This window comes from Meles meles, chromosome 21 (genome assembly GCF_922984935.1).
Source record: "Meles meles chromosome 21, mMelMel3.1 paternal haplotype, whole genome shotgun sequence".
Lineage (NCBI taxonomy): Eukaryota > Metazoa > Chordata > Mammalia > Carnivora > Mustelidae > Meles > Meles meles.
The window spans coordinates 29,684,576-29,712,126 of NC_060086.1; the positions used below are offsets into that span (position 1 = coordinate 29,684,576).

Below are 27,551 nucleotides of genomic sequence, written 5' to 3' on the forward strand. Positions count from 1 at the left end.
CCACAACAAAGAATGATCCAGTCTCCAGTGTTGGTCATATTGGGGTTGAAAAATCCTGCTGTAAAGTCTCTGGGCCCCTCATAAGGCCCTTACCCGGTGACGGGACAGCCATGTAGATTTTGAAATGGAAGAATGTTTTCAGAAAGATCAGCCACAGTTGACTTCTTTACTTTCCATGAATCCATTGCATGTACTTGGCTCTGGTGCTTTTCTGGTTTTCTTTGTCCACCCAAACGCCCACCCCCACATCACTGTCTTCCAAGGCTCGGCTCTCATGCCCCTCCGCTTCACCCAAGCAGCCTGCATTGCTCCAGCTAGTCCTGTCACCGCAGTCCCCTCTACCTTGATTTGACCTGACTTCCTTTTTCTCATGTGTAAGTTACTTGTTGACAAATCCATTTCCCCTGTCAGACTTTGTAAGTTATCTTAGCAGCCCCAGAACAATTGCATCATTGAATTATTTATTAGCAATTGTTGCATCCACTCCATTAGTTATTGCCAAGAGTACAAATTGCAAAAGAAAAAGGATGAGGAAGAGTAAATGTGAAGTCTGATGGCTAAAACAGCCCTCATTCTTTCACTTTTTTCTTTTTTAAATTCCTGCCCTTAGAAAGCCTCTCTGGACTTTGTTTTTTCCTTTTGTTCTTTCCAGTAAACTTTTAATTTTAGAATATTTGAGATTTATAAAAATGTTGCAAAAACAGTATAGAAAATTCCTATACACTAGTCACCATTTTCTCCAATTAACATCTTACATTTCCTTTTTTTTTAAGAGAGGGAGGAGTAGCAGCAGAGGAAGAGGGAGAGAGAGAACCTTAAGCAGGCTCCATGCTCAGTGCAGAGCCCAATGTGGGGCTCAATCTCACAACCCTGAGACCACGACGTAGGCTGAAATCAAGAGTTGGATGCCCAGGCCACTGAGCTACCCAGGCACCCCAACATCTGACATTTCCATGGCAGTTGTCAAAACTAAAAGGCCAACATTAGCACATATACAAGTATGTAAACTCTGTACTATTCTCATTTCACTCGTTCTTCCACCAACGCCATATTCTATTCCAGGATCTCATCCCACATTCCATTTAGTTGTTATGGCTCTTTAGAATCCTCTAGTCTGTGACAATTTTTCTGACTCCCCTTATTTTTGATGGACTTGACAATTTTGAGGAGTGCTGGTCAGGTATTTTGTCAGATGTCCCTCCACTGGGGTTTACCTGATCTTTTTCTCTGGTGATACTGGGGTTATGATCTTTAGGAGTACCACAGAGGGGATGTGCTCTTCTAACCACAGATCTCTGGGGATGCTAACCTGATCACCTGGTCAAGGGAGTGTTGGCCAGACCACATCCCTAGAAAGTTACTCTCCCTCACTTCCCATGCCCCACCCTTTGAAAGCACATCATGAAGCACAGCGCACACTCCAGGTGAGAGGAAAGAGGCACGTCTATATAATTTGGAATTCTTCTGTAGGAAGATTGTAGCTCCTTTTGCATTCATATATTTCTTATTTTCTTTTTCTTTAAGATTTATTCATTTATTTGAAAGAGAAAGAGAAAGAGGGAGCCCGAGTGGGAGGAGCAGAGGGAGAGGGAGAAAATCTCAAGCAGACTCCTAGCTGAGCCTAATGCAGAGCTCAATTTCACAATGCTGAGATCACAACCTGGGCCAAAACCAGGAGCTAGACACCCAACTGAATGCATTATCCATGAGCCCTTGGTTTTTTATCTTTCTGAGATGGGACAAAAGTAGAAGACTAAAATTCATTTGAAATCTGGGAAAGAAGAAAAGCTTTGGATCCATACTTAAGGTTCCTTTTCTCTTCCATGGTTCTCGGCTGATTCCTGATGGCTTTAATTCTGTCTCTAGATGTCATTGGTATCAGAGATGCGATTAACTTTTGTCCTGTGGAGGAAAATAAATGGAATTTGATTTTGTTTCTTTTCACAGAATATCAACATTGTAAAAATATGGCTCTGGGGCACCTGGGTGGCTCAGTCGTTAAGCGTCTGCCTTGGGCTCAGGTCATGATCCCAGGGTCCTGGGATTGAGCCCCACACTGGACTCCCGGCTCGGTGGGAAGCCTGCTTCTCCCTCTCCCTCTGCTGCTCCCCTGCTGTGTTTCCTTTCTCACTGTGTCTCTCTGTCAAATAAATAAATAAATAAAATCTTAAAAAAATATATGGCACTGACCTTCAAGCTTTTTTTAAAAATAGATTTTATTTATGTGAAAGAAAGAGAGCAAGCACACAAGTTGGGGGAAGGGCAGAGGGAGAAGCAGACTCCCCACTGAGCCAGGAGCAGGACATAGGGCTTGATCAGGGGACTCCAGGATCATGACCAGGCTGAAGGCAGATGCTTAACTAAATGAGCCAGCCAAGTACCCCTGAGCATGTTTTTTTGTTTTGTTTTGTTTTGTTTTGTTTTATTTATTTGACAGAGAGAAATCACAACTAGGCAGAGAGGCAGGCAGAGAGAGAGGAGGAAGCAGGCTCCCTGCAGAGCAGAGAGCCCGATGTGGGGCTCGATCCCAGGACTCTGGGATCATGACATGAGCCGAAGGCAGAGGCTTTAACCCACTGAGCCACCCAGGCGCCCCCCTGAGCATGTTTTTATAAGAGCACAAGGAGAGAATAATTATATGGACTCAGTGATCCCCAAGCCACAAGTGAAAACAAAACAACGTGGTTTGCTTGGCTTTTTTTTTTTTTTAACCTGGGCATGGAGCCCAATGCAGGGCTTCAACTCACAACCCCAAAATCAAGACCTGAGCTGAGATCAAGAGTCAGATGCTTAACTGACTAAGCCACTCAGGCACCCCAAGGTAGTGATTTTTTAACTCAAAGCCAAAGCAAATGATAATGTTTGTACCCAATTCCAACTTGATGTTTTTTCTTTTTTCTGACAAGAAGCATTCATCGAAGGCACAAGCCCCTGCCTGTCTGGTCAAGCTCACTCTCCTCCCCTACTTGAATGTCTAAATTACTTTCTCCTGACCCCCACACTCCAGGACCAGGCACCTTCTTTATATTTCTTGACTGTTGTCATATGCTCTCCCAGCCCCTGGAATGACTTCCCCATCTTCTCCCAATAACTCATCTACACATCTTCACTCAGCATGGCAGATACTGTGGGTCACCTACCCCAGTAACTTCTCCTTTTTAATAGAATCCTGATTTTGTTTAGGAATCTATCCCCTCCTTCTCAAGGCCCTGAGCTTCTGCAGGGTAGGACCCATCTTCAGACACAGGGGGTGAGCCCCATGAGTCCAAGCTGAACCTTGCAGGTGACTGATTTCAGCATGAGCAGGTGACAAGATGTTGGCCAATGTTCTGTGATGGGTGATGGGCTGAGTTTCTTGGAAAAGGTTTCTTCTTTCTCAAAGAAGAAAAACTGAAAAAGCCACACAAAAACTCCAAGAAAAAGACAGATCCTTCTTGCTCTGATGTTGTTGTGGCCACATGTGAAGCCTGGAATGTCAGCCACCATCTTGTAATGATGAGGAAGTCGGTTGGAGGGCTGATGGGGGCAACAACAGAGGGAGCAGCCTGGCTCCCTGGTTGAGTTATTGAGCTGACCTCTCCATTTGACCTAGTTGAGGTGAAAAGGAAATACCCAAAAGAGGGCCACCAACTCACTCTGCTGAACACAAGAAATTTGTGTCTCTCCTGAGAGGGAAGGGCAGCTAAACAGAGAGGAAGAAAGGACAAGGAGGAGGAGGAAGAACAGGGAGATGTGGGGAGTCAGTAGAATGAGAGGAGACACCCCAATTTTCAATAAATGGGCTAACCCCACAAAATGCTTACTGTGGATGGATTTTTTTTTCCTCCCTAGAAATCACTGAGAGAGGCTGGACTTTATGTCTGGAGTATGATGGGCTGGAACAGAAACAGCAGCCAAGAAGCCAGTGTTTGGCCGCAGGAACAGAAAGGCCTGGTTTCATGGCGGACTTGGCAATAAAGGCCATCCTATGTTGCCATCCAGAGTGGGGGGTTGGAACTGGACCAAATCAAGACAGTGGTTGAAGCGTCAGGCTTGGGAACCAGGCAGACCTGCATTTGAGCCCTGGTTCTGCCAGGTCCTTTAACTTACTCATCAAGCACATGGAAGTCACAAATGTGCCTACCTCTCAAAGTGTGGGGAATAAGTCAAACTGAATTCAAAGGATAACAAAGAGGAAGTGTCTTGCTAAGTGCTGGGCACAGAGAGTAAGCTTGATCCAGGTAAACTCCTTTCTAGGAGTTAGATGCTCCCAAAGTGACCCCTTCCTGAGTCTGTCACATCCTTAGATCATCTACCAAACTTCAACCTACTTGATGTCTTAAAACTAAATAACCCTGTAGACAACTTGGAAGCCTTCCTTGCTCTCTTCCTAACTCCTTTCTCCCAGGGTATCACTACCTTGGATGTTTTCATGTGAAGTACAAGGCGTGTCTATGCCCACACTTCCTGGGCTGTGAAGTGTCTGAGAAAACGACTCATTCAAAGATGTTGAAAACTGCAACAACTGCTTGCTCTTTTTATCACGTGGGCTGCTGAAACTCTGCGAGTCTGCTACATCAGTGTCAGAAATGGATGAGACCATGCCAAAGCTTGAGTTCACCAGCGTCTTTTCTGGAACAACCCCAGATGGAACACTGTCAACCTCGACGACGATTTCGTTCACTTGGTCATCAGACACCATCTCTTGTCTCCTCCCAGCCTTGTTCTCCACCAGAGTGGCCTTCCAAAGACCTCATAGAGCAGTCACACTGGCATTGTTGGGAGCTGCCAGGAAAACTGGTGACAATCACAGAGGGAGGCCCCATTCACATTTTTTAAAAGACCAGAATGAGATTGCCAAAATCAGCCCTATACAAATCACAACAGAACTCCCCGCATCAACACCAGAGGAGTCTCCTCATGAAGAGATGTGTTTTCCTGTGGGGACCTCTGTCTTGGTAGCTAGGTAAGAAATTGGAAACAGAACCCTTCATGAAAGACAATAGGGTTCTAAAAACAGAAGACAGAGATTCTTCTAAATGACTCATAATCAAAGGGTAAGATTTTCCTTTTAATTTGGTGCTTCTGGCCTAAAACTTATATTTATAATTTTACACGCGTATATAAACCCAGGTGGGTTTATAGTAATATAATTATTATCTCCTGACTGCCTTGGGTAGCCCACCCTGCCACTTGTCTCTACCCCCATATTCACTCTTCATTTTTCTTATACACCCAGAGGATTCCTTTCCTGTGTAGGCACTGGCCTCAGCTAAAATTCTCCTAACTTCCTTTCTGACTAAAGATGGACCTATAACCCCACCATTCTGGTCAAAGAGATACGGAGCTTCCAGGAATGCTTCCAGAAGGACAGTCTGCCTGGTTCCACTTTTTGCCCTTCACCATTTTTCCTTCTTCCTCACCACAGGCTGCCATTTTGAAAACAAGAGGACATACAATCAGCTGCAAAGGATGGTGGAGAAAGAAGCTGAGAGGGAGCTCAGTCCTGAAAGCATCTTGGGCAGAGCTGCCATTCAAACTGTGAAACCCCCCTCCCATCACACTCCTTGTTACGTGAGAAAAATAAATCCCTTTATTGAAAAGCCATCCTATTTCAGTGCCAGGCACCTGAACACAATTCCTACCCAACAGACGTGATTTGGAAATCGCCTCAGCCACATCATTTATTTAATAGTTGGGGAAACTGAGGTACACAAAAATTATTTGACCTCGATTCTCATCACACTCTCACTAAATGGCAGGACTGGACGAGGGCGCTCCTCCTTCTCCCCACCAGTGATAATTAACAGTAACAATATCTGCCATTACTACAGGCCAAGTACTTTAGAGTATATAACTTAATTTTCATAATCACCCTATGCAGTATGTACAATAAACCCCATTTTGCAGCGAAGAAAACTGAGGCCCAAAAAGGTTATTTGCCTAAAGTCACAAAACCAGCAAGTAGCAGAGCTGAGAGTCAAACCCAGGTCTGTCTGGACCCAAAGCAGGGCCTCTTAATCACTTCACCCCGGCCCCTTCCTGTAACGAGATGTTGATGTATCATTTATCATTCATAAATAAATGAATATTTATGAGTGCCTGCCATGTGCCAGGTGCTTCATAGGTATATAGCATAATCCATGTAAATCCATCCATTTTACCAGGAGGCTGTCCACCAGCTAATTGTGTGTGGTTTGAGAATCCAAACCAATGCAAAGCAAAATGGTAAAGAAAACCAGATTCATCTTTGGGTCCTGTATTTCTTTAATCCTCTCTGCCTTCTGGGACTCTCCTTTTACCAACCTCAGGCTGGCTAGATAGAGCAGTCCAATGAAGGAAAAAGCCACTTCCTTTCCTTTCCTCAATAGTTAAAACTATTTTCTGCTCTAGTGGGAACCAAAGGGAGAATGTGATCATTTATACCTCCATGGTTTTCCCTCCCACGTAGGAATACCCAACCCTTGTAGAAGATCTACCTCTCCTTGAGAAGGCTCTTAAAGCATGATGCTAGGGGTACCTGGGTGGTTCAGTCAGTTAAGCCTCCAACTCTTGATTTCAGCTCAGCTCATGATCTCAGGGTTGGGGGATCAAGGCCCATGTCAGGCTCTGCGCTCAATGTGGAGTCTGCTTGAGATTCTCTCTCTCTCTCTCTCACACTGCCCCTCCTCCTCTCTCTCTCTTAAATAAATAAATAAAACTTTAAAAAAAAAAGAATGAGGCAAAAGGCTGTCATATTGGCTACACTGTCAGAAGGTGAGACATGGTTTTAGGTCATGAGGTCCCTCGTTCACACTATTATATAGAGGATCCCATCAGTTGGTTAGTCCTTGTTGTTCATAGATTTGCCTCCAAGTTTCAGCATTCCCTGGCCTCTCTCCTCTTTTGCTTCCTTTTTATCTCTCTGTCTCTACCTCTGATCAGACCTTCATCACCACACACAATGATCCTTACAGAGCCTCCTAACTGATTTCATAGCATTCTGTCTTTCTCTGGTCCTACTGTTCCTAGATCCCAGCATCATAATAATTCTATGATTATTCAGAAAAATTCTGATTAATGCAGACTCACAGGACTTTGTTCCTGTTAACTCTTTCACAAATTAATTCAACAAATATCTCTGAGCACCTACTATGTCCCAAGCTCAGTACTATGTCCTGCAAGGTAATTCTACCTTCAACTCTTTGCTTCCCCTGTCCTTCCCACCACACAAGCCAGTACATTTCACCTTGGGCCCATGTGAGTTGGGTTTCTGTCACATGAAACCAGAAGAATCTGATGATGACACCTTGATATCCAGGAGAGAAAAAATTCTGTATATCTAAAAGACACCCCTGTTATGGTAAATTAAGTATTGTTTCAGTAACCACACCAGAGGCCAAAAGGAAATAGTGGTGTCTGTATTGTCTTGAACACATTCTTCTCTAGAGTTGATTTTTTTTTTTGATACCACCTACTTAAGCCTTACCTTCGGGTGACTTGTGCCAGTCGCTCCCAGACAATGGTGGGTCTCCATAAACTGGGTGGGGGCTACTTTCACTCACATAAGCAGGGTTCACTGGAAATGAAGAGGCAGGACACATCACCAGTTAATCCCACTGTACTAGACATTACTGTACACATAATGGTCAGTAAGACCTCAACCTTGACCTCAAGGTCCTAAGAGACTGATGACTGAGTGCCTGGGTAGAAAACAGGACATAAATATGGAAACAATGCAATTAAGTACAAAAAGCTTCAATCAATGGTTTTCATTTTAGTATAAGCCATGGTTAAAAATAATTGTTACGGGGCGCCTGGGTGGCTCAGTGGGTTAAGCCGCTGCCTTCGGCTCAGGTCATGATCTCAGGGTCCTGGGATCGAGTCCCGCATCGGGCTCTCTGCTCAGCAGGGAGCCTGCTTCCCTCTCTCTCTCTCTCTCTGCCTGCCTCTCTGCCTTGTTGTGATTTCTCTCTGTCAAATAAATAAATAAAATCTAAAAAAAAAAAATTGTTACAAGGGAATGCTACTCAGCCATAAAAAGAATGAAATCTTGCCATTTGCAATGACATGGATGGAGCTAGAGGATATAAAGCTAAGCAAAATAAATCAATTAGAGAAAGATAAATACCATATGATCTCATTCATATATGGAATTTAAGCAACAAAACAAATGAGCAAAGGAAAATAAGAGAGAGAGAGAGAGAGAGACAAACTAAGAAACAGACCCTTAACAATAGAGAACACACTGATGGTTACCAGAGGGGAGGTAGGTGGGGGGGATGGGTGACACAGGTGATGGGAATTAAGAGTATATTTATCACAATGAACATTGAGTAATGTATGGAATTGCTGAATCACTGTATGGTACACCTGAAACTAATGTAACCCTATAATTCCAGAGTATTAACTATACTAGAATTAAAATTTAAAACTTGATAAAAAATTTAAAATTTATTACACTAAAATCCAGAATATACCTACACATATATAACTGAAAAATGAGTTTCACTAACATGCTTTGCTTGGCTACATAAAAGGATCTCTGATATAGTCCTATTCTATTCCATTCCATTTTTTTCCCTTTTTTTAAAGTACACTCCATGCCCAGCAGCACAATGCAGGACTTGAACTCAAAACCCCGAGACCAAGATCTGAGCTAAAATCAAGAGTCAGTCGCTTAAGCGACTGAGCCACCCAGGCACCCCCATTCCATTCTTTTCTATCTCATTTTTCAGAATTAACTTCGCAATTTGTTAATGAGCTACAACTCGAGTTTGGAAAATACTTGTCTAGGGGGATTGAGATAAATAGGCAGAGCAGAGAACGTTTAGGGCACGGAAACTATTCTGTATGATACCATAAGGGTGATACATATTATTACACATTTGTTTGAACTCATAGAATTTATAGCACCAAGAGTGAACTCTGACGTAAACTATGGATTCAAGATGAAATGATGTGTCCATGTAGGTCCATCAATTGTACAACGTGTATCATTCTGGTGGCAGATGTTGATAATGGGAGAGTCTCTGCTATGTGAGGAAGGGAATTGTGTAGGAAATCTCTGTACGTTCCTCTCCCTCAATTTTACTGTGAACCTAAGACTGTTCTAAAAAAAAAATTAAAACAGGGGTGTCTGGGTGGTTCAGTGGGTTAAGCCTCTGCCTTCAACTCAGGTCATGGCCTCAGGATCCTGGGATTGAGCCCCACCTCAGGCTCTCTGCTCAGTGGGGAGCCTGCTTCCCCCCCCCCCCCGCCTTCCTCTCTGCCTACTTGTGATCTCTCTCTGTCAAATAAATAAATAAAATCTTTTTTTTAAAATTAAGACAAAAAAATGAAGCAAAGAAAAAACTTGCCTAGATGATCACAGAAGTTCCTTCTATTTCTAACATGTTATGGTGATGCATGAATAAATTTGAAAGATGGCATGATTTTCTTAGGGACAGAGTCTACTCTTAGCATCTACACAACAGTGTCATATTTCAGTATATTTTTATTCCACCCACAGTAAACATTAAAAGCTAAACTCTGCAACTGAGAAAATGGAACACAGTTTGATGTGAACAATGCACAAAATTACATTGCAAGAAGTTCTGAACTTCTTGCTGGGGATCAGTTCCCAACTTTGTTACTGGCTGATGCCTTCTGGCATGTTACCTAATCTCTCTGAGCTATGATACTGTAGTCTCTAAAGCAGGAAAAATGATGAGAACTTCACGTAGCATTGCTGAGGGAATCTCATCAGTTAACACAGGCAAGGTGCTTAAAGTAATCCTGGAACATAGGAACCTATGGATATATATTAACTATTGTGGTAGATCAATTATTATTCAGCATATGTCATACCACCATTCCCTGACACCTCACCGGAAGTCGGGCTTGGTCATGTGACTTTTATCAATAGAACACGGCATAAGTGACAATATGCCAGGTCCATGTCAAAACCTTAGACACATGGTGTGTTTTTACTTGCCACTTTGAGTACTTTGGGCTTATACCATGGAACAACAATGCCACCAAGTGACTCCTTTGTGGTTCAAGAAGGACACTAGGCTCTAGACACTGGACCCATGACCTGGGGTCAAGAACAGCCACATCCAGCCTAGTTCCGTCAAACTCCCAGGCAAACCTGCACATGTGTGAGTGAGAAATAAATCCTTCTTTATTGTACAACACTGAGTTTTTGCATCTGTTTGTTATGCAGCATTGCTGTGGCAATAGCTAACTGATACATCCTTACCAATGTTGTTGCTATTAATTCATTTAGCACTACTTAAGCACCTGCTGTGGCCAGGTACTGTGACACTAGGAAAATTACCTAGAGTTTTAAAGAATACATGGATGAAGATGGGCTCTTAAGGAGAACATTGTCTATAATGATGGCATAGTACTGGACAAGTGATTGCCAAGGGCTATAACCCCAGTCCTACAAAGGAGTCCAGAAAAAGAAGTCATACTCAACTACTTTTTTTTTTTTTTTTTCAGCATAAGTAGTCAGGGGCACCCGGGTGGCTCCATTGGTTAAGCATCTGCCTTTGGCTCAGGTTGTGATCCCAGGGCTCTGGGATCGAGCCCCACTTCTTGCTCAGTGGGGAGTCTACTTCTCCCTCTCTTTCTCCCCTCCCCCAACTCATGTTCTCTCCTGCACACTCTGCTCTCTCTCTCTCTCTCATATAAATAAATTTAAAAATCTTCTAAAAAAAATAAATAAAGTATAAGTGGTCAGGAACCTTTTGCCCTGATCCTACCCAGCAATAATACAGGATAAGTAAGAGCCAGGCTTTGGATCAGAGAGACTGGTGCCTTCGATTTACAACAGTGAGGTGATCTTGGACACTGTGCCTCTGAGCCTCAGTTTTCCCATCTATAAACAAGGAAATTAGTAGCGGCTATACGAAAGGTTGTTCAGATTTGAACAAGACAATAAAAGTAAAGTGCTTGGCTGAATCTCCAGGGGATAGGAAACACTCAGAATCTGCTTGGCATTACTAGTTCCACTTGCACTGGGTAAGGCTGTGTTTCTCAATCTTTTTTTCATTACTGGCCCCCTAAGGAGTCTTTTTAGATATTTCTTCCCCATTACCTTCACCTATGAAATTTTAATACTACAGATATACTGTGTGTCTGCTTATATATGTGTATTGGTGCTTTACGTATTAAAAGAGGAAGACTGGGGAGCCTGTGTGGCTCAGTGGGTTAAGTTTCTGCCTTTGGCTCAAGTCATGATCTCAGGGTCCTGGGATCGAGCCCCGCATCACTCAGCAGAGCCTGCTTCCCTCTATCTCTCTGCCTGCCTCTCTGCCTACTTGTGATCTCTCTGTCAAATAAATAAATAAAATCTTTAAAAAAAAAACAAGAGGAAGACTTTTCTGGTCTTTCAAGAATAAATTTTACCAGGGCACATGGTGGCTCAGTTGGTTGAGTGTCCAACTCTTGGTTTGGACTTAAGTCATGATCTCAGGGTCCGAGGATCAAGCCTTGTGTCAAGCTCTGTGCTCACGCAGACTCCCTCCTGAGCACACTCAAGTGTGCACTCTCTCTCTCAAATAAATAAATAAATCTTAAAAAAACAAAAAGTAAATTTTACAACCTTGCGATTTATATTGCCCCCCATTGAGAATGCATGACATAAAGTTTTGGAGGAGCCCAAATGAACACTTTCTATGAAAATGTGTACTAGTCAGTGTTTTCCACCAGTGAATGACAATGCATCCCATCCCCTCCTCTCCATCTGCTTCAAACTCCTCCCCATCCACCCTCTCAGGCATAAGAAATCCTCTATTTACACCAACCAGCACTTGGGTCCCTCATTCTGTTCTTGGTTGAACACTCCTCTTCCCTGGCCCCACTGGCTCTATATTTCTATACTATTGACTCTCGTATAATGAAATGCCTCCCTTTACTCAAAAGCAAGTCCCTCTTCCCTGCTGGAGGATAAGAACTTTAGCATGTCTTCTGCCTCGCAGAGCTGAACTTCTACACAGAGCAGATTCTGAGGACAACATGATTATTCACATATGAAGAGTCTGCTTGCTATTTTTCTTTTTTCAGTCTTGACATGCTAGTGTCTCCCACCCTTATGCTTTAAGTAACCTAAGGATAGAGCTGCCTCTTACTCCCTTTGCCCCCCAGCAGCTTCTGAATACACACATGCTGACTATCTGAACAGCACAGCCTGAATCCAGTCCACAAGTGATTTTTGTTTGCCCAGTTCAGTGTTTTAATTTTCTTTCTTTATTTTTGAGCATGTAAAAATCAGGAGGTTTTAGAAAAATCTGAGGATTTGACCATACTGAGCACACATCCCCCCAGAATCCCAACGGGCCAAATCTGAACATTGGTCATCTCACGAGGGCATAGCGTATGCACACTCATTTTTTCATAATCCCTAACCAGGCAACTTTGACAAGTGATGATACTGCTGTCTTTCTAGTCCCTCAATGTTCAAACTTTGTAAGGTGGACGTTTGAATGGGGAGGGATAAACCAATTCTCTTCCTTTTTTAAATAACTTTTTAAAATAACTGCTCCCCTAAAAGCCCACCAATATGACTTCCTTCCCAGGAAATGACCTTCATCTTAACAAATGCTTACCATAACCATCACCAGGAGCCCTTGGCACAGAACTGGCATATGGATTTGCCATCCCCATGGATTTCATTGCAATGCTTTCAGGGTAATCTTCATTCTCTCTCCCAAGGATGCCCAAGGGGCCATCACCCCTATGACGAAATGAGGGCCGGATTGAAGATGTTCTGCTGAGCACCCTGAAATCCCAAAATAATGGATCAAGATTCACCCAGGAGCATAGTAAGGGTAGTCATCCATTAATCATTCATCCATCCATGGATCCATTCATTTCTTTCACATACACTGACTGAATGCCAACTATGTGTTAGGCAAGGTCTAGGCGGTGAGAACACAAAGATAAAAACACCAGGTCTCTACCCTCAAGGAACTCAGTCCAGTCTGGCAGAGCTTCTTAGACACATTTAAGCAATTATAATAAAGCAGTAACTGGTGAGTACCTAGAGACAGGCCCAAGGAGTTCAGAAGAGAAAAGAATTCTGGCAGGCAGTCTGGAGGGAAATCTACATGGAAAAGAAACATCACAGATGGGATTTGAAGGATAAATTCATATATGAAGATTTAGGAGGAGAGCATCCCAAAGACAAAGAACAGCATAAATGAAGGTGTGAGCCCATAAATAGAAGTGCTGAATATATAAAGGGAATACTCCAAAAATCAATTAACCTGGAGCAATGGTCTCAGTTTTAGGTACATGCCAATTCCCAGTCTCTGCCCCCAGACAATGGCATCAGAAGCTCTGAGAGTTGGGTCCAGGCAGCTGTATTATTTTTAAGGTTTCCCAGGTAATCAGGTGATTCTAAGGCTCAGTCGAGGTCAAGAACCACTGTACTAGAGGTAGGGAGGGGATAGGGGTAGAAAGGAGATGGGAGGAAGTCAGTCACGTAGGTCTTTGGAAGCACTTTACTTTAGACCAGTGCATTTTCTTTCTCAAACATTTTCACGGGGCTCCTGGGTGGCTCAGTGGGTTAAGCCTCTGCCTTTGGTTCAGGTCATGATCTCAGGGTCCTGGGATTGAAACCCGCATTGGGCTCTCTGCTCAGCAGAGAGTCTGCTTCCCCCTCTCTCTGCCTGCCTCTCTGCCTACTTGTGATCTCTGTCAAATAAATAAATAAAATCTTTTTTAAAAAATTAAAAAAAAAACCATTTTCATAAGCAAAGCAGTGTGGCCTTTCTTCCAAAGGTTATGGAGAACCATGGAAGATCAGAAACAAAGGAGTGAGAGAATCAAAGGTAGATCTTGAAATGATGAATCAGGCAGTGGGGGATAAGACCAAGGAGGCCACTTTGATCTGGTTCTGTTAATCCTCCTACTTAGATTCTGAAGACATCTGACCCTACTGCACACCCAAATCTCATATCCTTCCTTATTCCTCAAGACAAATATAAGCCAGTACCTTTTGTTGAATTTATATCAAGCAAGAGATGATGAAAGATTCTGTTCAGGTAAGGGCTTAAAAACTCAGGCTGAAGTTCATGGCCTACAGATAGGTATGGTCTACAGATAGGTATGAAAGTTTCCTACAACTTCAGGTCACAGAAACCATCTTACATGTCCCTAACCCCAACAACACCAATCAGGTTCCACTGGCTTGATGATCTAGCATTCAGCCCCCACCCCAATGGAGGGAGATGTTTGCACTTACTCTCTGGTTATTTCTGAAGTCTCAGGAGAGCCATAGCCACGATCCTCAGCAACTGGGTAATCAGGTTTCCCCCAAAAGTCTGGAGTGTTCTGATAGTACTCAGCATTGGGATAGTCTGGTTCCCCAAAAAAGTTTGGAGGGTTAAGTTGATTCTTGGCTCCTGGATAATCAGGCTCTTCCAGGGTGTCTATGTATGGATTGATTCTGGAGCCAGCATATTCTGGATTCCTTCTGGAACTGAGATGGTTGGGATTTGCTCTGAAGCCAGAATGGTTAGAGTTTCCCTGAGCTCCAGGGTAGTCTGGTTCTCCAAAAGAGTCAAGATAATCGGGATTTGTTCTGGAGCCTGCAGAGTTTCCACTCCTTCTGGAACCTGCAAAGTCAGAATTCTGCTGGGATTCAGAGTAGTCTGGCTCTCTGGATGAGCCTGGATGGTATGGTTTTCTCCAAGATCCAATATAATCTGGCTCTGACAAAGATGTGTGATAATCTGAACTTCTTCTGGAGCCAGCAGAGAATGGATTGCTTCTGGTGCCAGACTGGTCTGGATTACTCTGAGATCCTGGATAATCTGGTTCTACTAGAGACTCAGGATAGTCTAGACTTGTTCTGTAGTCTGCAGAGTACGGGTTGCTTCTGGTGCTAGGGTATCCTGAGTTGTTCGGAGCATATGAAGAATCTGGATAATCCTGAGTTTTCAAATGTCCCCATGCACGGTTCCGAGATCGTGAATAGTCAGGGTAATCTGGATCTTCCTCATACCCTTTATTACTGTAGTAGGCAGACATATTGGCACAGATTCCTCACCCTGGAGTGTTAAAATGTTCTTGCATTTGAGTTACTCAGGGATCTTTTTCTTTTTTTAATCTGAAAAGCAAAAGGAAGTAAAAGTTCAATTTTTTTTTCTTCCCTGCCAAGATCGCTGGTTATCTTCCACTATCCTCCTTTCTTTCACAGTTGAGTACACAGCTGCCCAGAATCAGGACCATGTTTCCTAGTCTCTTATGTACCAAGATGTGACAGATATGACACAAGATGTGTCCAGAAGAGTGGACAATGGGACAGGAGCAGAAGCAATAAATATAACTACCAGGTTTGTGCTGTTTACGACAAGGGGGCAATTCTCCTTTTCTCGGTCTTCTTATCTACCTCCTGTGGGCTAGAATGTGAAAATGATAGTGTGGCATCTTGGGTCACAGACACAAAAGCGGAACCCACCCTAGGGATCATAGCACAACAGATGGAAGAAGCCTGGTTGCTGATGACATCACAGATCAGTGCCAGCATATCAGCTTGGGCTTTATGTAAAAAAAAAAAAAAAAAAAAAAAAAAGAAAGAAAGAAAGAAAAGAAAAAGAAGAAGAAAAGGAAAGGAAAGGAAAAGAAAAAGAAACTTTATCTTACATAAACTACTGTTTTGAGGGGTCTCTGATACATGTGGCTAAACTTAGATCTTAGAATCACTATATTCCTTTGGTTGTAGGCGGAGCAAAACAATAAACCAAAAGACTGGAAGAAACAAGGACTTTTTAAACACTTTGAATGCACTTGTGATTGTAGGATTGATTAAAGCATAAATATGAATGCACAAAGGAAGAACAGTTACTGGTAACTGGGTAACTGGTAAGTGAGGAATTGGGTAAGAAGACAATTCCACCACCCCTTCCAGTTTGTAAATATGATTTTGTGAGTTCTTTGAGCTCTAATCTATAGACATTGTATACTTCCCAAATCAGAAATAGCTGGATTTAAATTTCGAAGTACACTGGATATATGTTGCTTTTACTAGTTTATTAGTCATTTTCCCTTCTTTTGGCTTCAATGCCTTGATTTTCATGGGGGCATCTGCCCCTCCCCATTCCTCACTTCAGGAACGGTCACATGACGCAGGCCTAGTCAATCAGTGACCACCATGCCCCTGGCCACAGGGTTTGGTTCAGGAGTGGGCACATAACCCAGACTAGTCCTCCAGGGCCTTGACTGGATTAACTGGGAAAGAAGCACTCTCATGTCACTAGGTTGCCATGGTGATGGAAGGTGAACCTAGAAATGCTGGTATAGTATCCACAGAAACAGAGAAGAAAAAAAGAAGGGGAGAAAATGTAAAGGAAAAACCAACAGGATTTGTGGACTGACTGGATATGGGAAGGGTGAAATGTAAGAAAATCAAAAGACAAAAATATCTCCACAGTTTCAAGCCAGTGTGATTAGATAAAGTGTTGATGTCACTGAAAGCAAGAAGTAGACCATTTTTAAAGTTTAGCCAATGTTGACAAGTTTATCTCTATGCAAACCAAAAGGGTTAGACTCTTTGTTGAGTAATCAGAGCTGAAGAATTAACCTCTGCCATTAACTGTAGTCTTAGAATGTTCGTTTGCCAACTCAATTCCAGATTCTTCAACACAGTGGAAGCCAATTGCTTATTATTTTGTCCCTACCCAGCATCCATTTCTCTCTTTTATGATAACACTTTCCCTTGAGTAATACCTCTTCCCCCTCTCAATCCACATGGGCCACATGTGGACATATGACTCAAGTAGAATTCTCTTCTTTCTGGCCACAGTGATTGGGTCAGGGTACAGAACCCAGTCAGAACCAGTGAGATTCAATTACGGAGTTTGTCAGAAATGTTGGGAAGAGAGACGCTCTCTTTTGTGGCTGGACTTTGGGTTAGGAAGTTTTAAGACTGAAGCTGTCAGTGTCACCAGTGAAGAAAGCCTGTCTGAGAATGATGTCAGTGGGGAAGAGGTAAGAGCCACGAGATAAACCAAAAAGATCAAATACTGACGACAGTGTTCAAGCACCTGAATCCAGCCATGCCTGAAGACAGCTGACCCCTGGACACCTGAATCATTACATTCCCTTTCGATATATGTTAGTTTTAAGTTGGGTTTCTGTCATTTGCTAATGAAAGAGAAGAATTCTGATGGATATATCCAGTTTTGCAAACAGAAACATCTACACATATGCACATATACGTGCATACACACACACGCACACACACAGAAACATCTACACAAACTGTGAGTGTCACAAAGACTAAATGTTATGTGATAATGCAAATTATTTGCTTATATTTAAGACCACAAATTAACATATATATGATCTAGGATTTCTGTGGCCTACCAAAACCCCAGCTATCACATCTAAAAAGCTAACTGATGCCTTCTAAAATCAAGAAAGTGAAACCTGATACAACAATACCAACCTAAGAGAAATGAGTACGTCCACCAAGAGGCAAGAACAGCATTCACAGAAGCTTTTTTTCCATAGATGCCAGAAATTGCAAACAACCTAATGTCCTTCAACAGTAGAAGTCAATAAACAGTAGCATATTCATACAATGAAATACTACACAGATGTAACAAAGACTGACCATCTGCTACATGCAAAGACATGGATACAGATCATGTATGTAACAATGACTCCAAGAGCCAGATACAGAAGTGTACAGACTCAATAACATTTACCTGAAGTTGAGAACAGGCAAATGAGCAAATGGTGCTAGAAGTCAGAATAGTGATTACCTTGAGGAAGGGAACAGATGGGAAATGACATGATGGGGCGTCTGGGTGCTGGAATGTTCCATATTTTGATCTGGGTGACGGTTACATGGGTATCTGTGTGTGTATATGTGTGTGTGTGTGTGTGGTATATGTATGTGTGTGAAAATTCATCAAATACACTTGAAAATTGCACACATCTCTATAAATATATTTGTCCTTAATTTAAAAAAAATAATAAAAGGAAAAGACCTAAGCTAGAAGCCATAACATAAAACACTCTATTTCCCCCAAGGGGCTATGAAAAAAAAAAAAAGAATTGTTCCAGCTCATAAACATTCCCAATTTTCTTATATGTATATCACAGAAAATCTGAATTGATGAAAGCAAAGCTAGGTAAGGACAGGACATGTTATCTGAATCTAATCATCTGTGTGGTGCTATTAAATAAAAGCGGTTAGGAGCCCAGCCCTTGGCATCAGGTATAATTGGACTTAGTTTCCATCTGCAGGCTGTGGGGACCTGGGCAAGCCACTTAACCTCTCTGAGTCTGTTTCCTGGCCTATCCAATCCTGACAATGATATCTCATAAGGCTTTTGTAAAGAATTAACGAGATAAGGTACATAAAGCAGTTGGAACCAAGGAAGCATTCACTGAAAAGAAGTTATTATTTACCATTATTTGTATTTATGTGTAATATAAACCCTGACAAGTTCCAAAAGAGAGGGAAGTTGGGGTGGATAATAAAAGTCACCTCAACCAGGACATGATTAAAAAATAGACAATGTTTCTGGATACCTGTGTGGCTCAGTCAGTTAAGCAGCTATCTTTGGATCGGGTCATGATCCCAGGGTCCTGGGATCAAGTCCTGCATTGGGCTCCTTGCTCAGTGGGGAGCCTCTTTCTTCCTCTACCTGCCTCTCTCCTTCCCTCCCTCTCTCTCTCTCTCTGACAAATAAGTAAAATCTTTTAAAAAAAAAATTAAAAATAGACAATGTTTTATAATGAAGTAGAGGGAGGAGCAACTCTGCGTAATTCCTAGATCGATGTAGTGAGTCTGAGTTTTAATTTTGCTGTGAGCTTCTTATTAGTCTGGACTGAAAGGGAAACACGAAAGTCTATCTGATACTCACTACTTCTGGAAAGGAGTAAGTACACCAATTCTTCAAAAGGGCCACACTTCTTCTCAGGATGATTTTCTTAAAAGAATATATCATGAGAATGTTTCCAAAGGGATGGGATAACCACACAATAAAGCCAGGGTTCAGGGTCACCAGCAAAAAGCTCAGAAGCTCTAGCAAATCCAGACTCAGCTGCAGGGGTAGAGGGGGAGGAGACACTGGGGCCACCTCCAGGTCTCTGTGAGATCAGCAGCCCCCATGCAGAAAGGCAGCAGGATAGGGGCGCCTGGGTGGCTCAGTGGTTTAAGCCTCTGCCTTCGGCTCAGGTCATGATCTCAGGGTCCTGGGATCGAGCCCCGCGTTGGGCTCTCTGCTCAGTGGGGAGCCTGTTTCTCCCTCTCTCTCTCTGCCTGCCTCTCTGCCTACTTGTGACCTCTCTCTCTGTCAAATAAATAAATAAAATATTAAAAAAAAAAAAAAAGAAAAAAAAGAAAGGCAGCAGGATATGGCTATTTCTGGCCCATGGCTTGTGAGTCTAAATGACAAAGTCACTTCCAAGCCAAAGCATTTAAGAGCCAAGATACAACCTTCTAGCTCTATTAATCTTCCTGACGGCAGTGAGTGTCATTTCAGATGGGGACCCATTCATGAGCCTGAGTTCCTGCCTGACTATATAAAACACAGTCCACCCCTACCAATGCATGATAGCTTCTCATGAGCAAGAAATAAATTTTATGGGGTGCCTGGGTGGCTCAATGGGTTAAGACTCTACCTTGGGCTCGGGTCATGATCCCAGGGTCCTAGGATTGAGCCCCACATCAGGCTCTCTGCTCAGCGGGAAGCCTGCTATCTGCCTACTTGTGATCTCTGTCAAATAAATAAAATCTTTTTTTAAAAAATATAAATTTTTTAAAAAAGAAATAAATTTTATTAGTTAAACAATATATTGTATACTCATATAAGAGACAGAGAAAGATTTTATATGCAATCAGTCAACAATTAGTTCCAAGTTTGTTGGTATAGTTCTCTGTTCCACTGATAACATCTGCCAGGAGCTTATATATTCTACTTCTTTATCACAGTCCAGAGAAAAATGGTGCTCTAACCACTACCACCCACACTGGGACAAATTCCTAAATAAACAAAGAGCTAAACCCACAGAAAAGGACTGGAAAAAAGGAGGGAGGAGGAAATAACCACAAGAAAATAGTCTTGTATTGATTGCCAAATGTAGAAGGAGTGACCTTCCAAGAACCCTACTCATAGCTTCCTATTAACTCTTAGGGAAACAAATATCTTGCCCTTTCAAAAGAATACTTCTGCTTTGTGCCCTGGAAAAGCACAAAGCGGATACTATATCTATCTATCTATCTACATATATATGTATACACACACACACCCCTCCAAACTGTATTGCTCTACTACCTTCCTTATAAGGGCTACTGAGCTATCTATTCTGAGTCCTCCTTTTGACATCCCATTGACATCCATCTCATCCTTGAATCCCACTTAGGGTTTCCCACCTCACAGTTTCAGTGGTTTTCAATCACATTCCCAAGCAATTATATGCCTTCTAAATCTGCTCATTGTAGACTCCTTGTTTGATCTTGCAAGGCTCCTGGTTTGAATGGGTGATCCTAACAATCCTGCATTTGTCATTCGGCTAGCCCAGGAGTGTTCAGGGGATTAATTACATCCTACAGTCTTGATGAGGTCTCAATCTGGCTACTTATCTGAATGTCACCTACCTCTTAGCCTTCCCAGACTTAAGACAACATAAGCCAAGGCATGCCACCTATGAGCTCGGTTCTGCATCACCAAAGCGACCTCACAAATCATAAGGACATGGAGGCATTAGGGTTGTCGGGTCAAGTTTTGTGTGTGATGACAGAAAACTGGAAACAATCCAGAAACCATGAACAGGGGATGGGCCAAAGCAGTGCAGCAGATCTGCACTGTGGAATATCATGGAACTGTCATAAAGAATGCTTGAGATCTTCCCATAGCAGCAGAAGGTAGCTGACTATGTATGGTTCCTCTCTCTAATCTCCTTTGTCCATCTCCTGCCGCAGGGCCAGGCTAGAATCATGACCATGCAGATGTGAACCACATGCAGTTAACTGAGGCCAGTTATTACCTGAAAGAAAAGCAAAGAGCAGCCAATGGCCTTGAAAACAGCACCAAATGCAGAACATCACCTCATACCATCACCACCACAAATTCTAATTTCAGCCGCACATTTTGTCTTTTAACCGACTGAGCCACCCAGGCGTCCCTCATTTTGTCTTTTAAAGAGGTGAACTTTGGAGGCACCTAGGTGGCTCAGTCAGTTAAGTGTCTGCCTTTGGCTCGAGTCATGATCCTGGGGACCCGGGATCGAGCCCCTCCGTTGGCTTCCTGCTTGGTGGGGAGTCTGCTTCTCCGTCTGCCCCTCCCCTACCTCCAGCTCATGCTTGGGCACACTCTCTCTCTCAAATAACTAAAATCCTTAAAAAATATATATAAAGAGGTGAAGTCTGTCATGCCAACAAGTGACAGGGTAAACCTCTCAACCTAGTGAAATCAATGTTGCCTCTGCTAGCTACATTCCAATAAATGTAAATGATGTAAGATACAGGCATATTAAGACTGATGGTCACAGTCACTGAAGTAATCCTGTAGAAATTCATAACTGGTTCCAAAGAGCCACCATCTGTTTGGCTTCAATGTTTTCAATGTTACTGGAGATGGTCCCAAAGTAGCTGCATTAATTTCCAATAGCCTTTTCACTGGCACATTGTCATTTCAGAAGCACAACCAGGAATGCTCCCCCAAACTGCTCTTTCTTCCTTTTCATTGGATTATTCCCAGGCAGTCCTATATGCAGCTTGCAAAAAGTCAGGTGCAAGATGCTAATATAGAAAAACAAGAATGGCAGGATTAGCCTCCATTAAACTAGGTTTTCTCAATCCCAGCACTGTTCCCATTTGAGGTCAGAGAATTCTTTGTTGTTGGGAAGCTGTGCATGATTGGAGGTCCAGCAGCCCCCCTGGCCTCTACCCACGAGGTGCCAGTAGCTCCTCCCCCAAGGTGTGACAACCAGAAATGTCCCAGGCATTGCCCAATGTCTGCTGGGGACAAAATCACTGTCCCACCACCCCACCCCTGTGTTTCAGAACAGCCGAGTTAAACTGTTATTAATGTAGGAAGATCTAGGGGCTCTTGTGGGGCTCAATAGGTTAAGCATCTGTCTTCAGCTCAGATCATGATCCCGGGGTCCTGGGATGGAGCCCTGCATGAGGCTCCCTGCTTAGTAGGGCGTCTGCTTCTCCCTCTCCCTACCCCCCAATCGTCCTCTCTTTTGCTCTCTCTCTCAAATAAATAAGTAAAATAGTTTTTTTTAAAAAAAGGATGCAGAACAAAAAGGAGACTTTGTCATAAAAGAGATAGGAGAGAACATTTTGGGTGAAAGGGAAAGCTAAATGAAGAAGTGAAGTGGACAAAGTAAGAAAATGTGTACTTCTGAGATGTAATAATTCGTACTATTATTCTGAGCCAGGAAGTGAGCAGAATGATGTACACGCACACTCTTGCTTTGTTTTCACTTGATTCAGCACAAAGACTCTCCATGCTCCCATCTTACAGATGACAAATTGAGGCTCAGAAACACCTGGTAACTTCTATGTGTTCTCACAGATAGTAAGTAGGGACAAGGATATGAATATAAGTTTCTTAACCACTACACTGAACCATCTCCTACACATATGGATTTTTTGCTTTTTAATTTACTTATTTAATTACATATTTAGAACAATTAATGAAGACGGCTCAAGCAGAAAGGGAAACAGGATCACATTTTTCCCCCTATTAAAGACAGAAAATAAAAACAACACAACTCTGCTTCAGGTGAAAAGAAGCCTTCTTTACAGAAAGGAAAAGAGTAAAAAAAGCTGAATAAAAGGAGGCAAGCATTGGCATAAAGACAGACACATAAGGGCTCTTGTGTGGCTCAGTTGGTTAAGTGTCTGACTCTTGATTTTGTCTCAAGTCATGATCTTAGGGTCCTGCGATCAGGCCCCATATCAGGCTCTGTGCTCAGCATGCAATCTGCTTAAGATTCTCTCTCTCCCTTGCCCTCTGCCCCTTCCCCCGCTAAATAAATAAATAATTATTTTAAAGACAGAAACACAGACCATTGGAATAGAATAGAAAGCCCAGAAATAAACCCTTGCATATAAGATCAAATGATATCTGCCAAGGGTACCAAAATCATTCAATGAGGAAAGGACAGTCTTTTCAATAAATGGTGTTTGAGAAACTGGAGAGTCATATACAAAAGAATGAAATTGGACTCTTACCTTATACCATACAAAAATTGGCTCAAAATGGATCATGAACTAAAGATAGGACCCAAGACTATAAGACTCTTAGAAGAAAACACAGCAGAAAATCTTCACACCATTGGACTTGGGTATGACATTAAAATCCAGGCAACAAAAATAAAAATAGATCAACTGGCCTACATCAAAATGAAAACCTTCTGGGCATGAAAAGACACAATCCAAATAGTGAAAAGGCATCCATGGAATGGGAGAAAATAGCTTACAAATCATATATCTGATAAGGGTTAATATCCAGACTATATAAAGAACTACCACAATTCAACAACAATAAAAAAATCCAACAAAACAAAGAACCAGATTTTTAAAAAAGGCAATGAACTTGAATAGACATTTCCCCAAAAAAGATTTACAAATAGCCAAAAAGCACATGAAAAAATGCTCAACATCATCAGTCATAGGAGAAATGAAAATCAAAACCACAATGGGATGCCACATCTTTTCTGTTAGGATGGTCACTATCAGGAAAAACAGAAAACAAGTGTTGATGAGGATGTGGAGAATGGAATCCCTGAGCTTTGCTAGTGGGAAAGTAAAATGATACAGCCATTATAGAAGACAAAGGGCAGTTCCTTAAAAAATTAAAAATAGGGGCACCTGGGTGGCTCAGTGGGATAAAGCCTCTGTCTTCGGCTCAGGTCATGATCCCAGGGTCCTGGGATCGAGCCCCACATCGGGCTCTCTGCTCAGCGGGAACTGCTTCCTCCTCTCTCTCTTCCTGCCTCTCTGCCTACTTGTGATCTCTAGTCTGTCAGATAAATAAATAAAATCTTTAAAAAAAAATTAAAAATACATGGGTACCTGGGTGTCTCAGCTGGTTAAGCAATTGGCTCTTGGTTTTTAGTTCAGGTATCAATGTCATGAGATCAAGCCCTGCACTGGGCTCTGGGCTTATGGAACTCTTTCTCCCTCTCCTTCTGCCCCTTCCCACTGCTTGCTTGATCTCTCTCTTTCTCTCTAAAATAAATAAATAAATAAATCTTCTTTAAAAAATTAAGCATTAAAAATAGAATTACCATCTGATCCAGCAGTTTCACTACTCGACATACATCAAGAATTAAAAACAGCATCTCAAAAAATATGTATACACACACACACATTTTCATAGCAGCATTATTCACAAAAGTGAAAAGGTGGAAGCAACCTGTGTCCATCAATGGATGAAGGGATAAAAAAAAATGTATCCACGCATTGAAATATTATTCAGCCTTAAAAAGCAAGGAAATTCTGATACCTGCTATAACATAGATGGACTCTGAGGACATTATGGTAAGTAAAACAAGCCAGGCACAAAAATACAAACACGTATGACTCTGGTTATATGAGTTACCTAGAGTAGTCAAATTCACAGAAATGGAAATAAGCAGCAGAATAATGGTTGCCAGGGTCTGGGAGGAGAAGGAAATGGGGAATTGTTATTTGTTGTTTGATGGATACATAGTTTCAGTTTGGCAAGATGAGAAAGTTTTAGAGATGGTTTGCATAACAATGTGAATAGTATGTAACAGTACTGAATTGTATACTTAAAAATGATTAAGAAGATAAACTTAATATCATATGTATTTTATCACAATATAAGAGAAAGGAAGCAAGAGTTTTCCGAAAACACAGTCATTTCAAAGTGAAAACCCATTTTCTAAAAACAGCAAAACACTAAAGCACTGTGTCTGTGGGGGAAATGGAAGAGAAAATGCTAGAATAAGCTGAGCACATGAAGGCTCTTTTCCTCAGTTCCCAAATAAACTACAGAAGCTTTCAAATGAATCAAAATTAGCTACAATCAAAGCATATTGTTTTTGAACTGTGTCATTTACTTAAGCCTCAAAATAAACACAATAAAACCCTCATTGAAATGCTGAGCATAGCATTCATCCCGCCAATGAAAGTAAATTGAAAAACCAATAGCCCTGAACACATTTCCAGCCCCACCTGAGCTTGAAGAAACAACTGACAAATGGGACACTTGTAGCCTACCTCCCCTACCAGGATGGCAAAGAGCAAAGGAGAAGCAAAACTTGGGTGTACAGATACGAGCCTAAGAGGATTCTCTTATCCAGAGGAATGTGTCTCCTGGGGGCTCTGGAAAAACCAGTCCTATGCCAAAGTTAAAAAACAGAGAGAGAGAGAGAGACTCAGTAACTCCCCACCTCCATCCCAACCCTGCTCAATGGCTTTCCACAGAATCAAGAATAACATCTAATCTCCTTACTACTGTGGGGTGCCTGGCTGGCTCAGTTGGAAGAACATGCAACACCTCATCTCAGGGTCATGATTTCAAGCCTCACGTTGGGAGCAGAGATTTCTTAAATAAATAAAACCTTAACAATAACAACAAAAAGTAATAATAATAATAATAATAAATAGGGTCACCTGGGTGGCTCAGTTGGTTTGCGTGTCTAACTCTTGGTTTTGTCTCAGGTCAGGATCTCAGGGTTGGCCGGCAGAGGACTCCACACTCGGTGTGGAACCTGCTTGAGACTCTTTCCCTCTCCTTCTCCCTCTCCTTTCCCTCTGCCACTCCCCCTGTTTTTGAGAGAAAGACAGTAGGAGCAGGGGGAGTGGCAGAGGGAGAGGGAGTAACAGGTTCCCTGCTGATCAAGGATCCTGATACAGGAGTCCATCCCAGGACCTTGGTGTCACAACCTGAGCCAGAGGCTAATGCTTAACTGACTGAGCCATACAGGCACACCCTCAAAAAATAGTTAAATAAATAAAAATAAATAAATAATAAACAAAGACTTTACTATGGTGTGAAAAGTATCCATGAGCTGGCTCCTCCTACCTCTCCCCTTGTTCTTCATCCTCTAAGTCAGGGGTTAACACAATTTTTCGGTAAAGAATCAGACAGGAACTATTTTAAGCTTTGTGGAACAATATGAACTCTGTAGCAATGACTCACACAATGGCTAGCACAAAAGCAGCCCTAGACAATATATAGTTGAAGAGGTCTGTCTGTGTTCCAATTTATGGACACCAAGATTTGAATGCCATATAATTTTTCTATGCCATGAACTATTGTTTTGGGTTTTGCCAACAATTTTAAAATATAAAAACCATGCTTCGTTCACAGGCCACATCTGAACCCAGGGATGTAGTTCACCATGCCCTGCATTAGACACACTGGCCCGTTTTCCTGGGTCATGTCCTTTGAACATGCGATTCCTTCTGCCTAGAGTGCTTGTCCCTTCACTCTTGGCCAGGCTAACCCTTCATCCTTAAGGTATCACCTTAAATGCTGCTTTGCAGAGCAGTCTCCTTTATTCCTGGACATGCAAATAGTTCCCCTTGAGCCTCTATCATAGCATCCTGTCCTTTTGCCCATAGGACTTACCAGTTTGTAATTATATATTAGTTTCTGTGCTTGTATTGTTCAATACTTGTCCTCCACTAGACTGAACGCTCTGCGATGGCAGAAGTTACACTATTTTGCTCTTCATATGCCCAGCATCTAGCACCATGCCTGGCCTGCAAGAGCTCTCAATTAATATTTGTTGCAGGAACAAATGAAGGTTGTCCTACAAAGTTCTCCTTCATCTCATCCATCACCTGGGGTCCATCATGATGAGGACATCTCAACCAATGAAAGGCAAAACAAACCTACACTGGGATCAACTGGACTACTCTGGGTAAGGGGGCTGGTGGGAGGGTTCACAGAGATAGCATTTCTCATGCCTGTGTCCAATTTTTGGCACAAACATATCCCATTTATAAACTGAGGGTTTGGGGGCACCTGGGTGGCTCAGAGGGTTAAGCCTCTGCCTTCAGCTCAGGTCATGATCTCAGGGTCCTGGGATCGAGCCCCACGTGGGGCTCTCTACTCAGCAGGGAACCTGCTTCCCCCTCTCTCTCTGCCTGCCTCTCTGCCTGCTTGTGATCTCTCTCTCTCTGTCAAATAAATAAATAAAATCTTAAAAAAAAATAAACTGAGGGTTTGGAATCAGTTCAGGGATTTTTGAAAGGATCATTTCCCTTGTGGAAAATACTAAGGAATCTTTTTTTTTTTTTTTTTTTTTTGATAGTAAGGAATCTTCTGGCGATCATTTCTTCTTTCTTAATTCCCATTCAATATTTCTAACTAACAACGAAGTAAAGTCTCCATTGGTGTTAGTCTTTAACACTTCTCTGAATTTGCCATTGTCTCTTTTTCAACAAAGACAGAGCAAAGCTCCAAGCTCAGAACCTTCATGAGGCCACAACTTTCGACTAGAATTTATTTTTGAAATTAGCATATAAAAAATATCTTTGGTGTCTAGTTCTACACACTTGAACACATGCATACCACCACCACCATTCGGATACAGACCAGCTCCATCACCCCAAAACTCCCTTGTGCCATCCCTCTGTGATCAACTCC

General features: G+C 42.3%; 1 protein-coding gene across 6 annotated transcripts in view; it reads right to left on the minus strand.

Annotated features, from left to right (window-relative positions):
- The window catches only part of TMC5 (transmembrane channel like 5), a 71,562-nt gene that overhangs the window by 33,488 nt on the left and 10,523 nt on the right, over positions 1-27,551 (minus strand). For 5 of the 6 annotated variants that reach the window (XM_045993715.1, XM_045993714.1, XM_045993710.1 and 2 more), the window contains exons 2-5: positions 14,195-15,061; positions 12,555-12,727; positions 7,448-7,537; positions 1,803-1,902 (exon numbers count right to left, since the gene is read on the minus strand). In XM_045993715.1, the coding sequence (XP_045849671.1) occupies positions 1,803-1,902; positions 7,448-7,537; positions 12,555-12,727; positions 14,195-14,982 (1,151 nt within the window). In that variant the 5' untranslated portion in view covers positions 14,983-15,061. Of the gene's footprint in view, positions 1-1,802; positions 1,903-7,447; positions 7,538-12,554; positions 12,728-14,194; positions 15,062-25,941; positions 26,026-27,551 lie in introns of those variants that run through there. The other variant, XM_045993712.1, reaches the window with a different exon arrangement.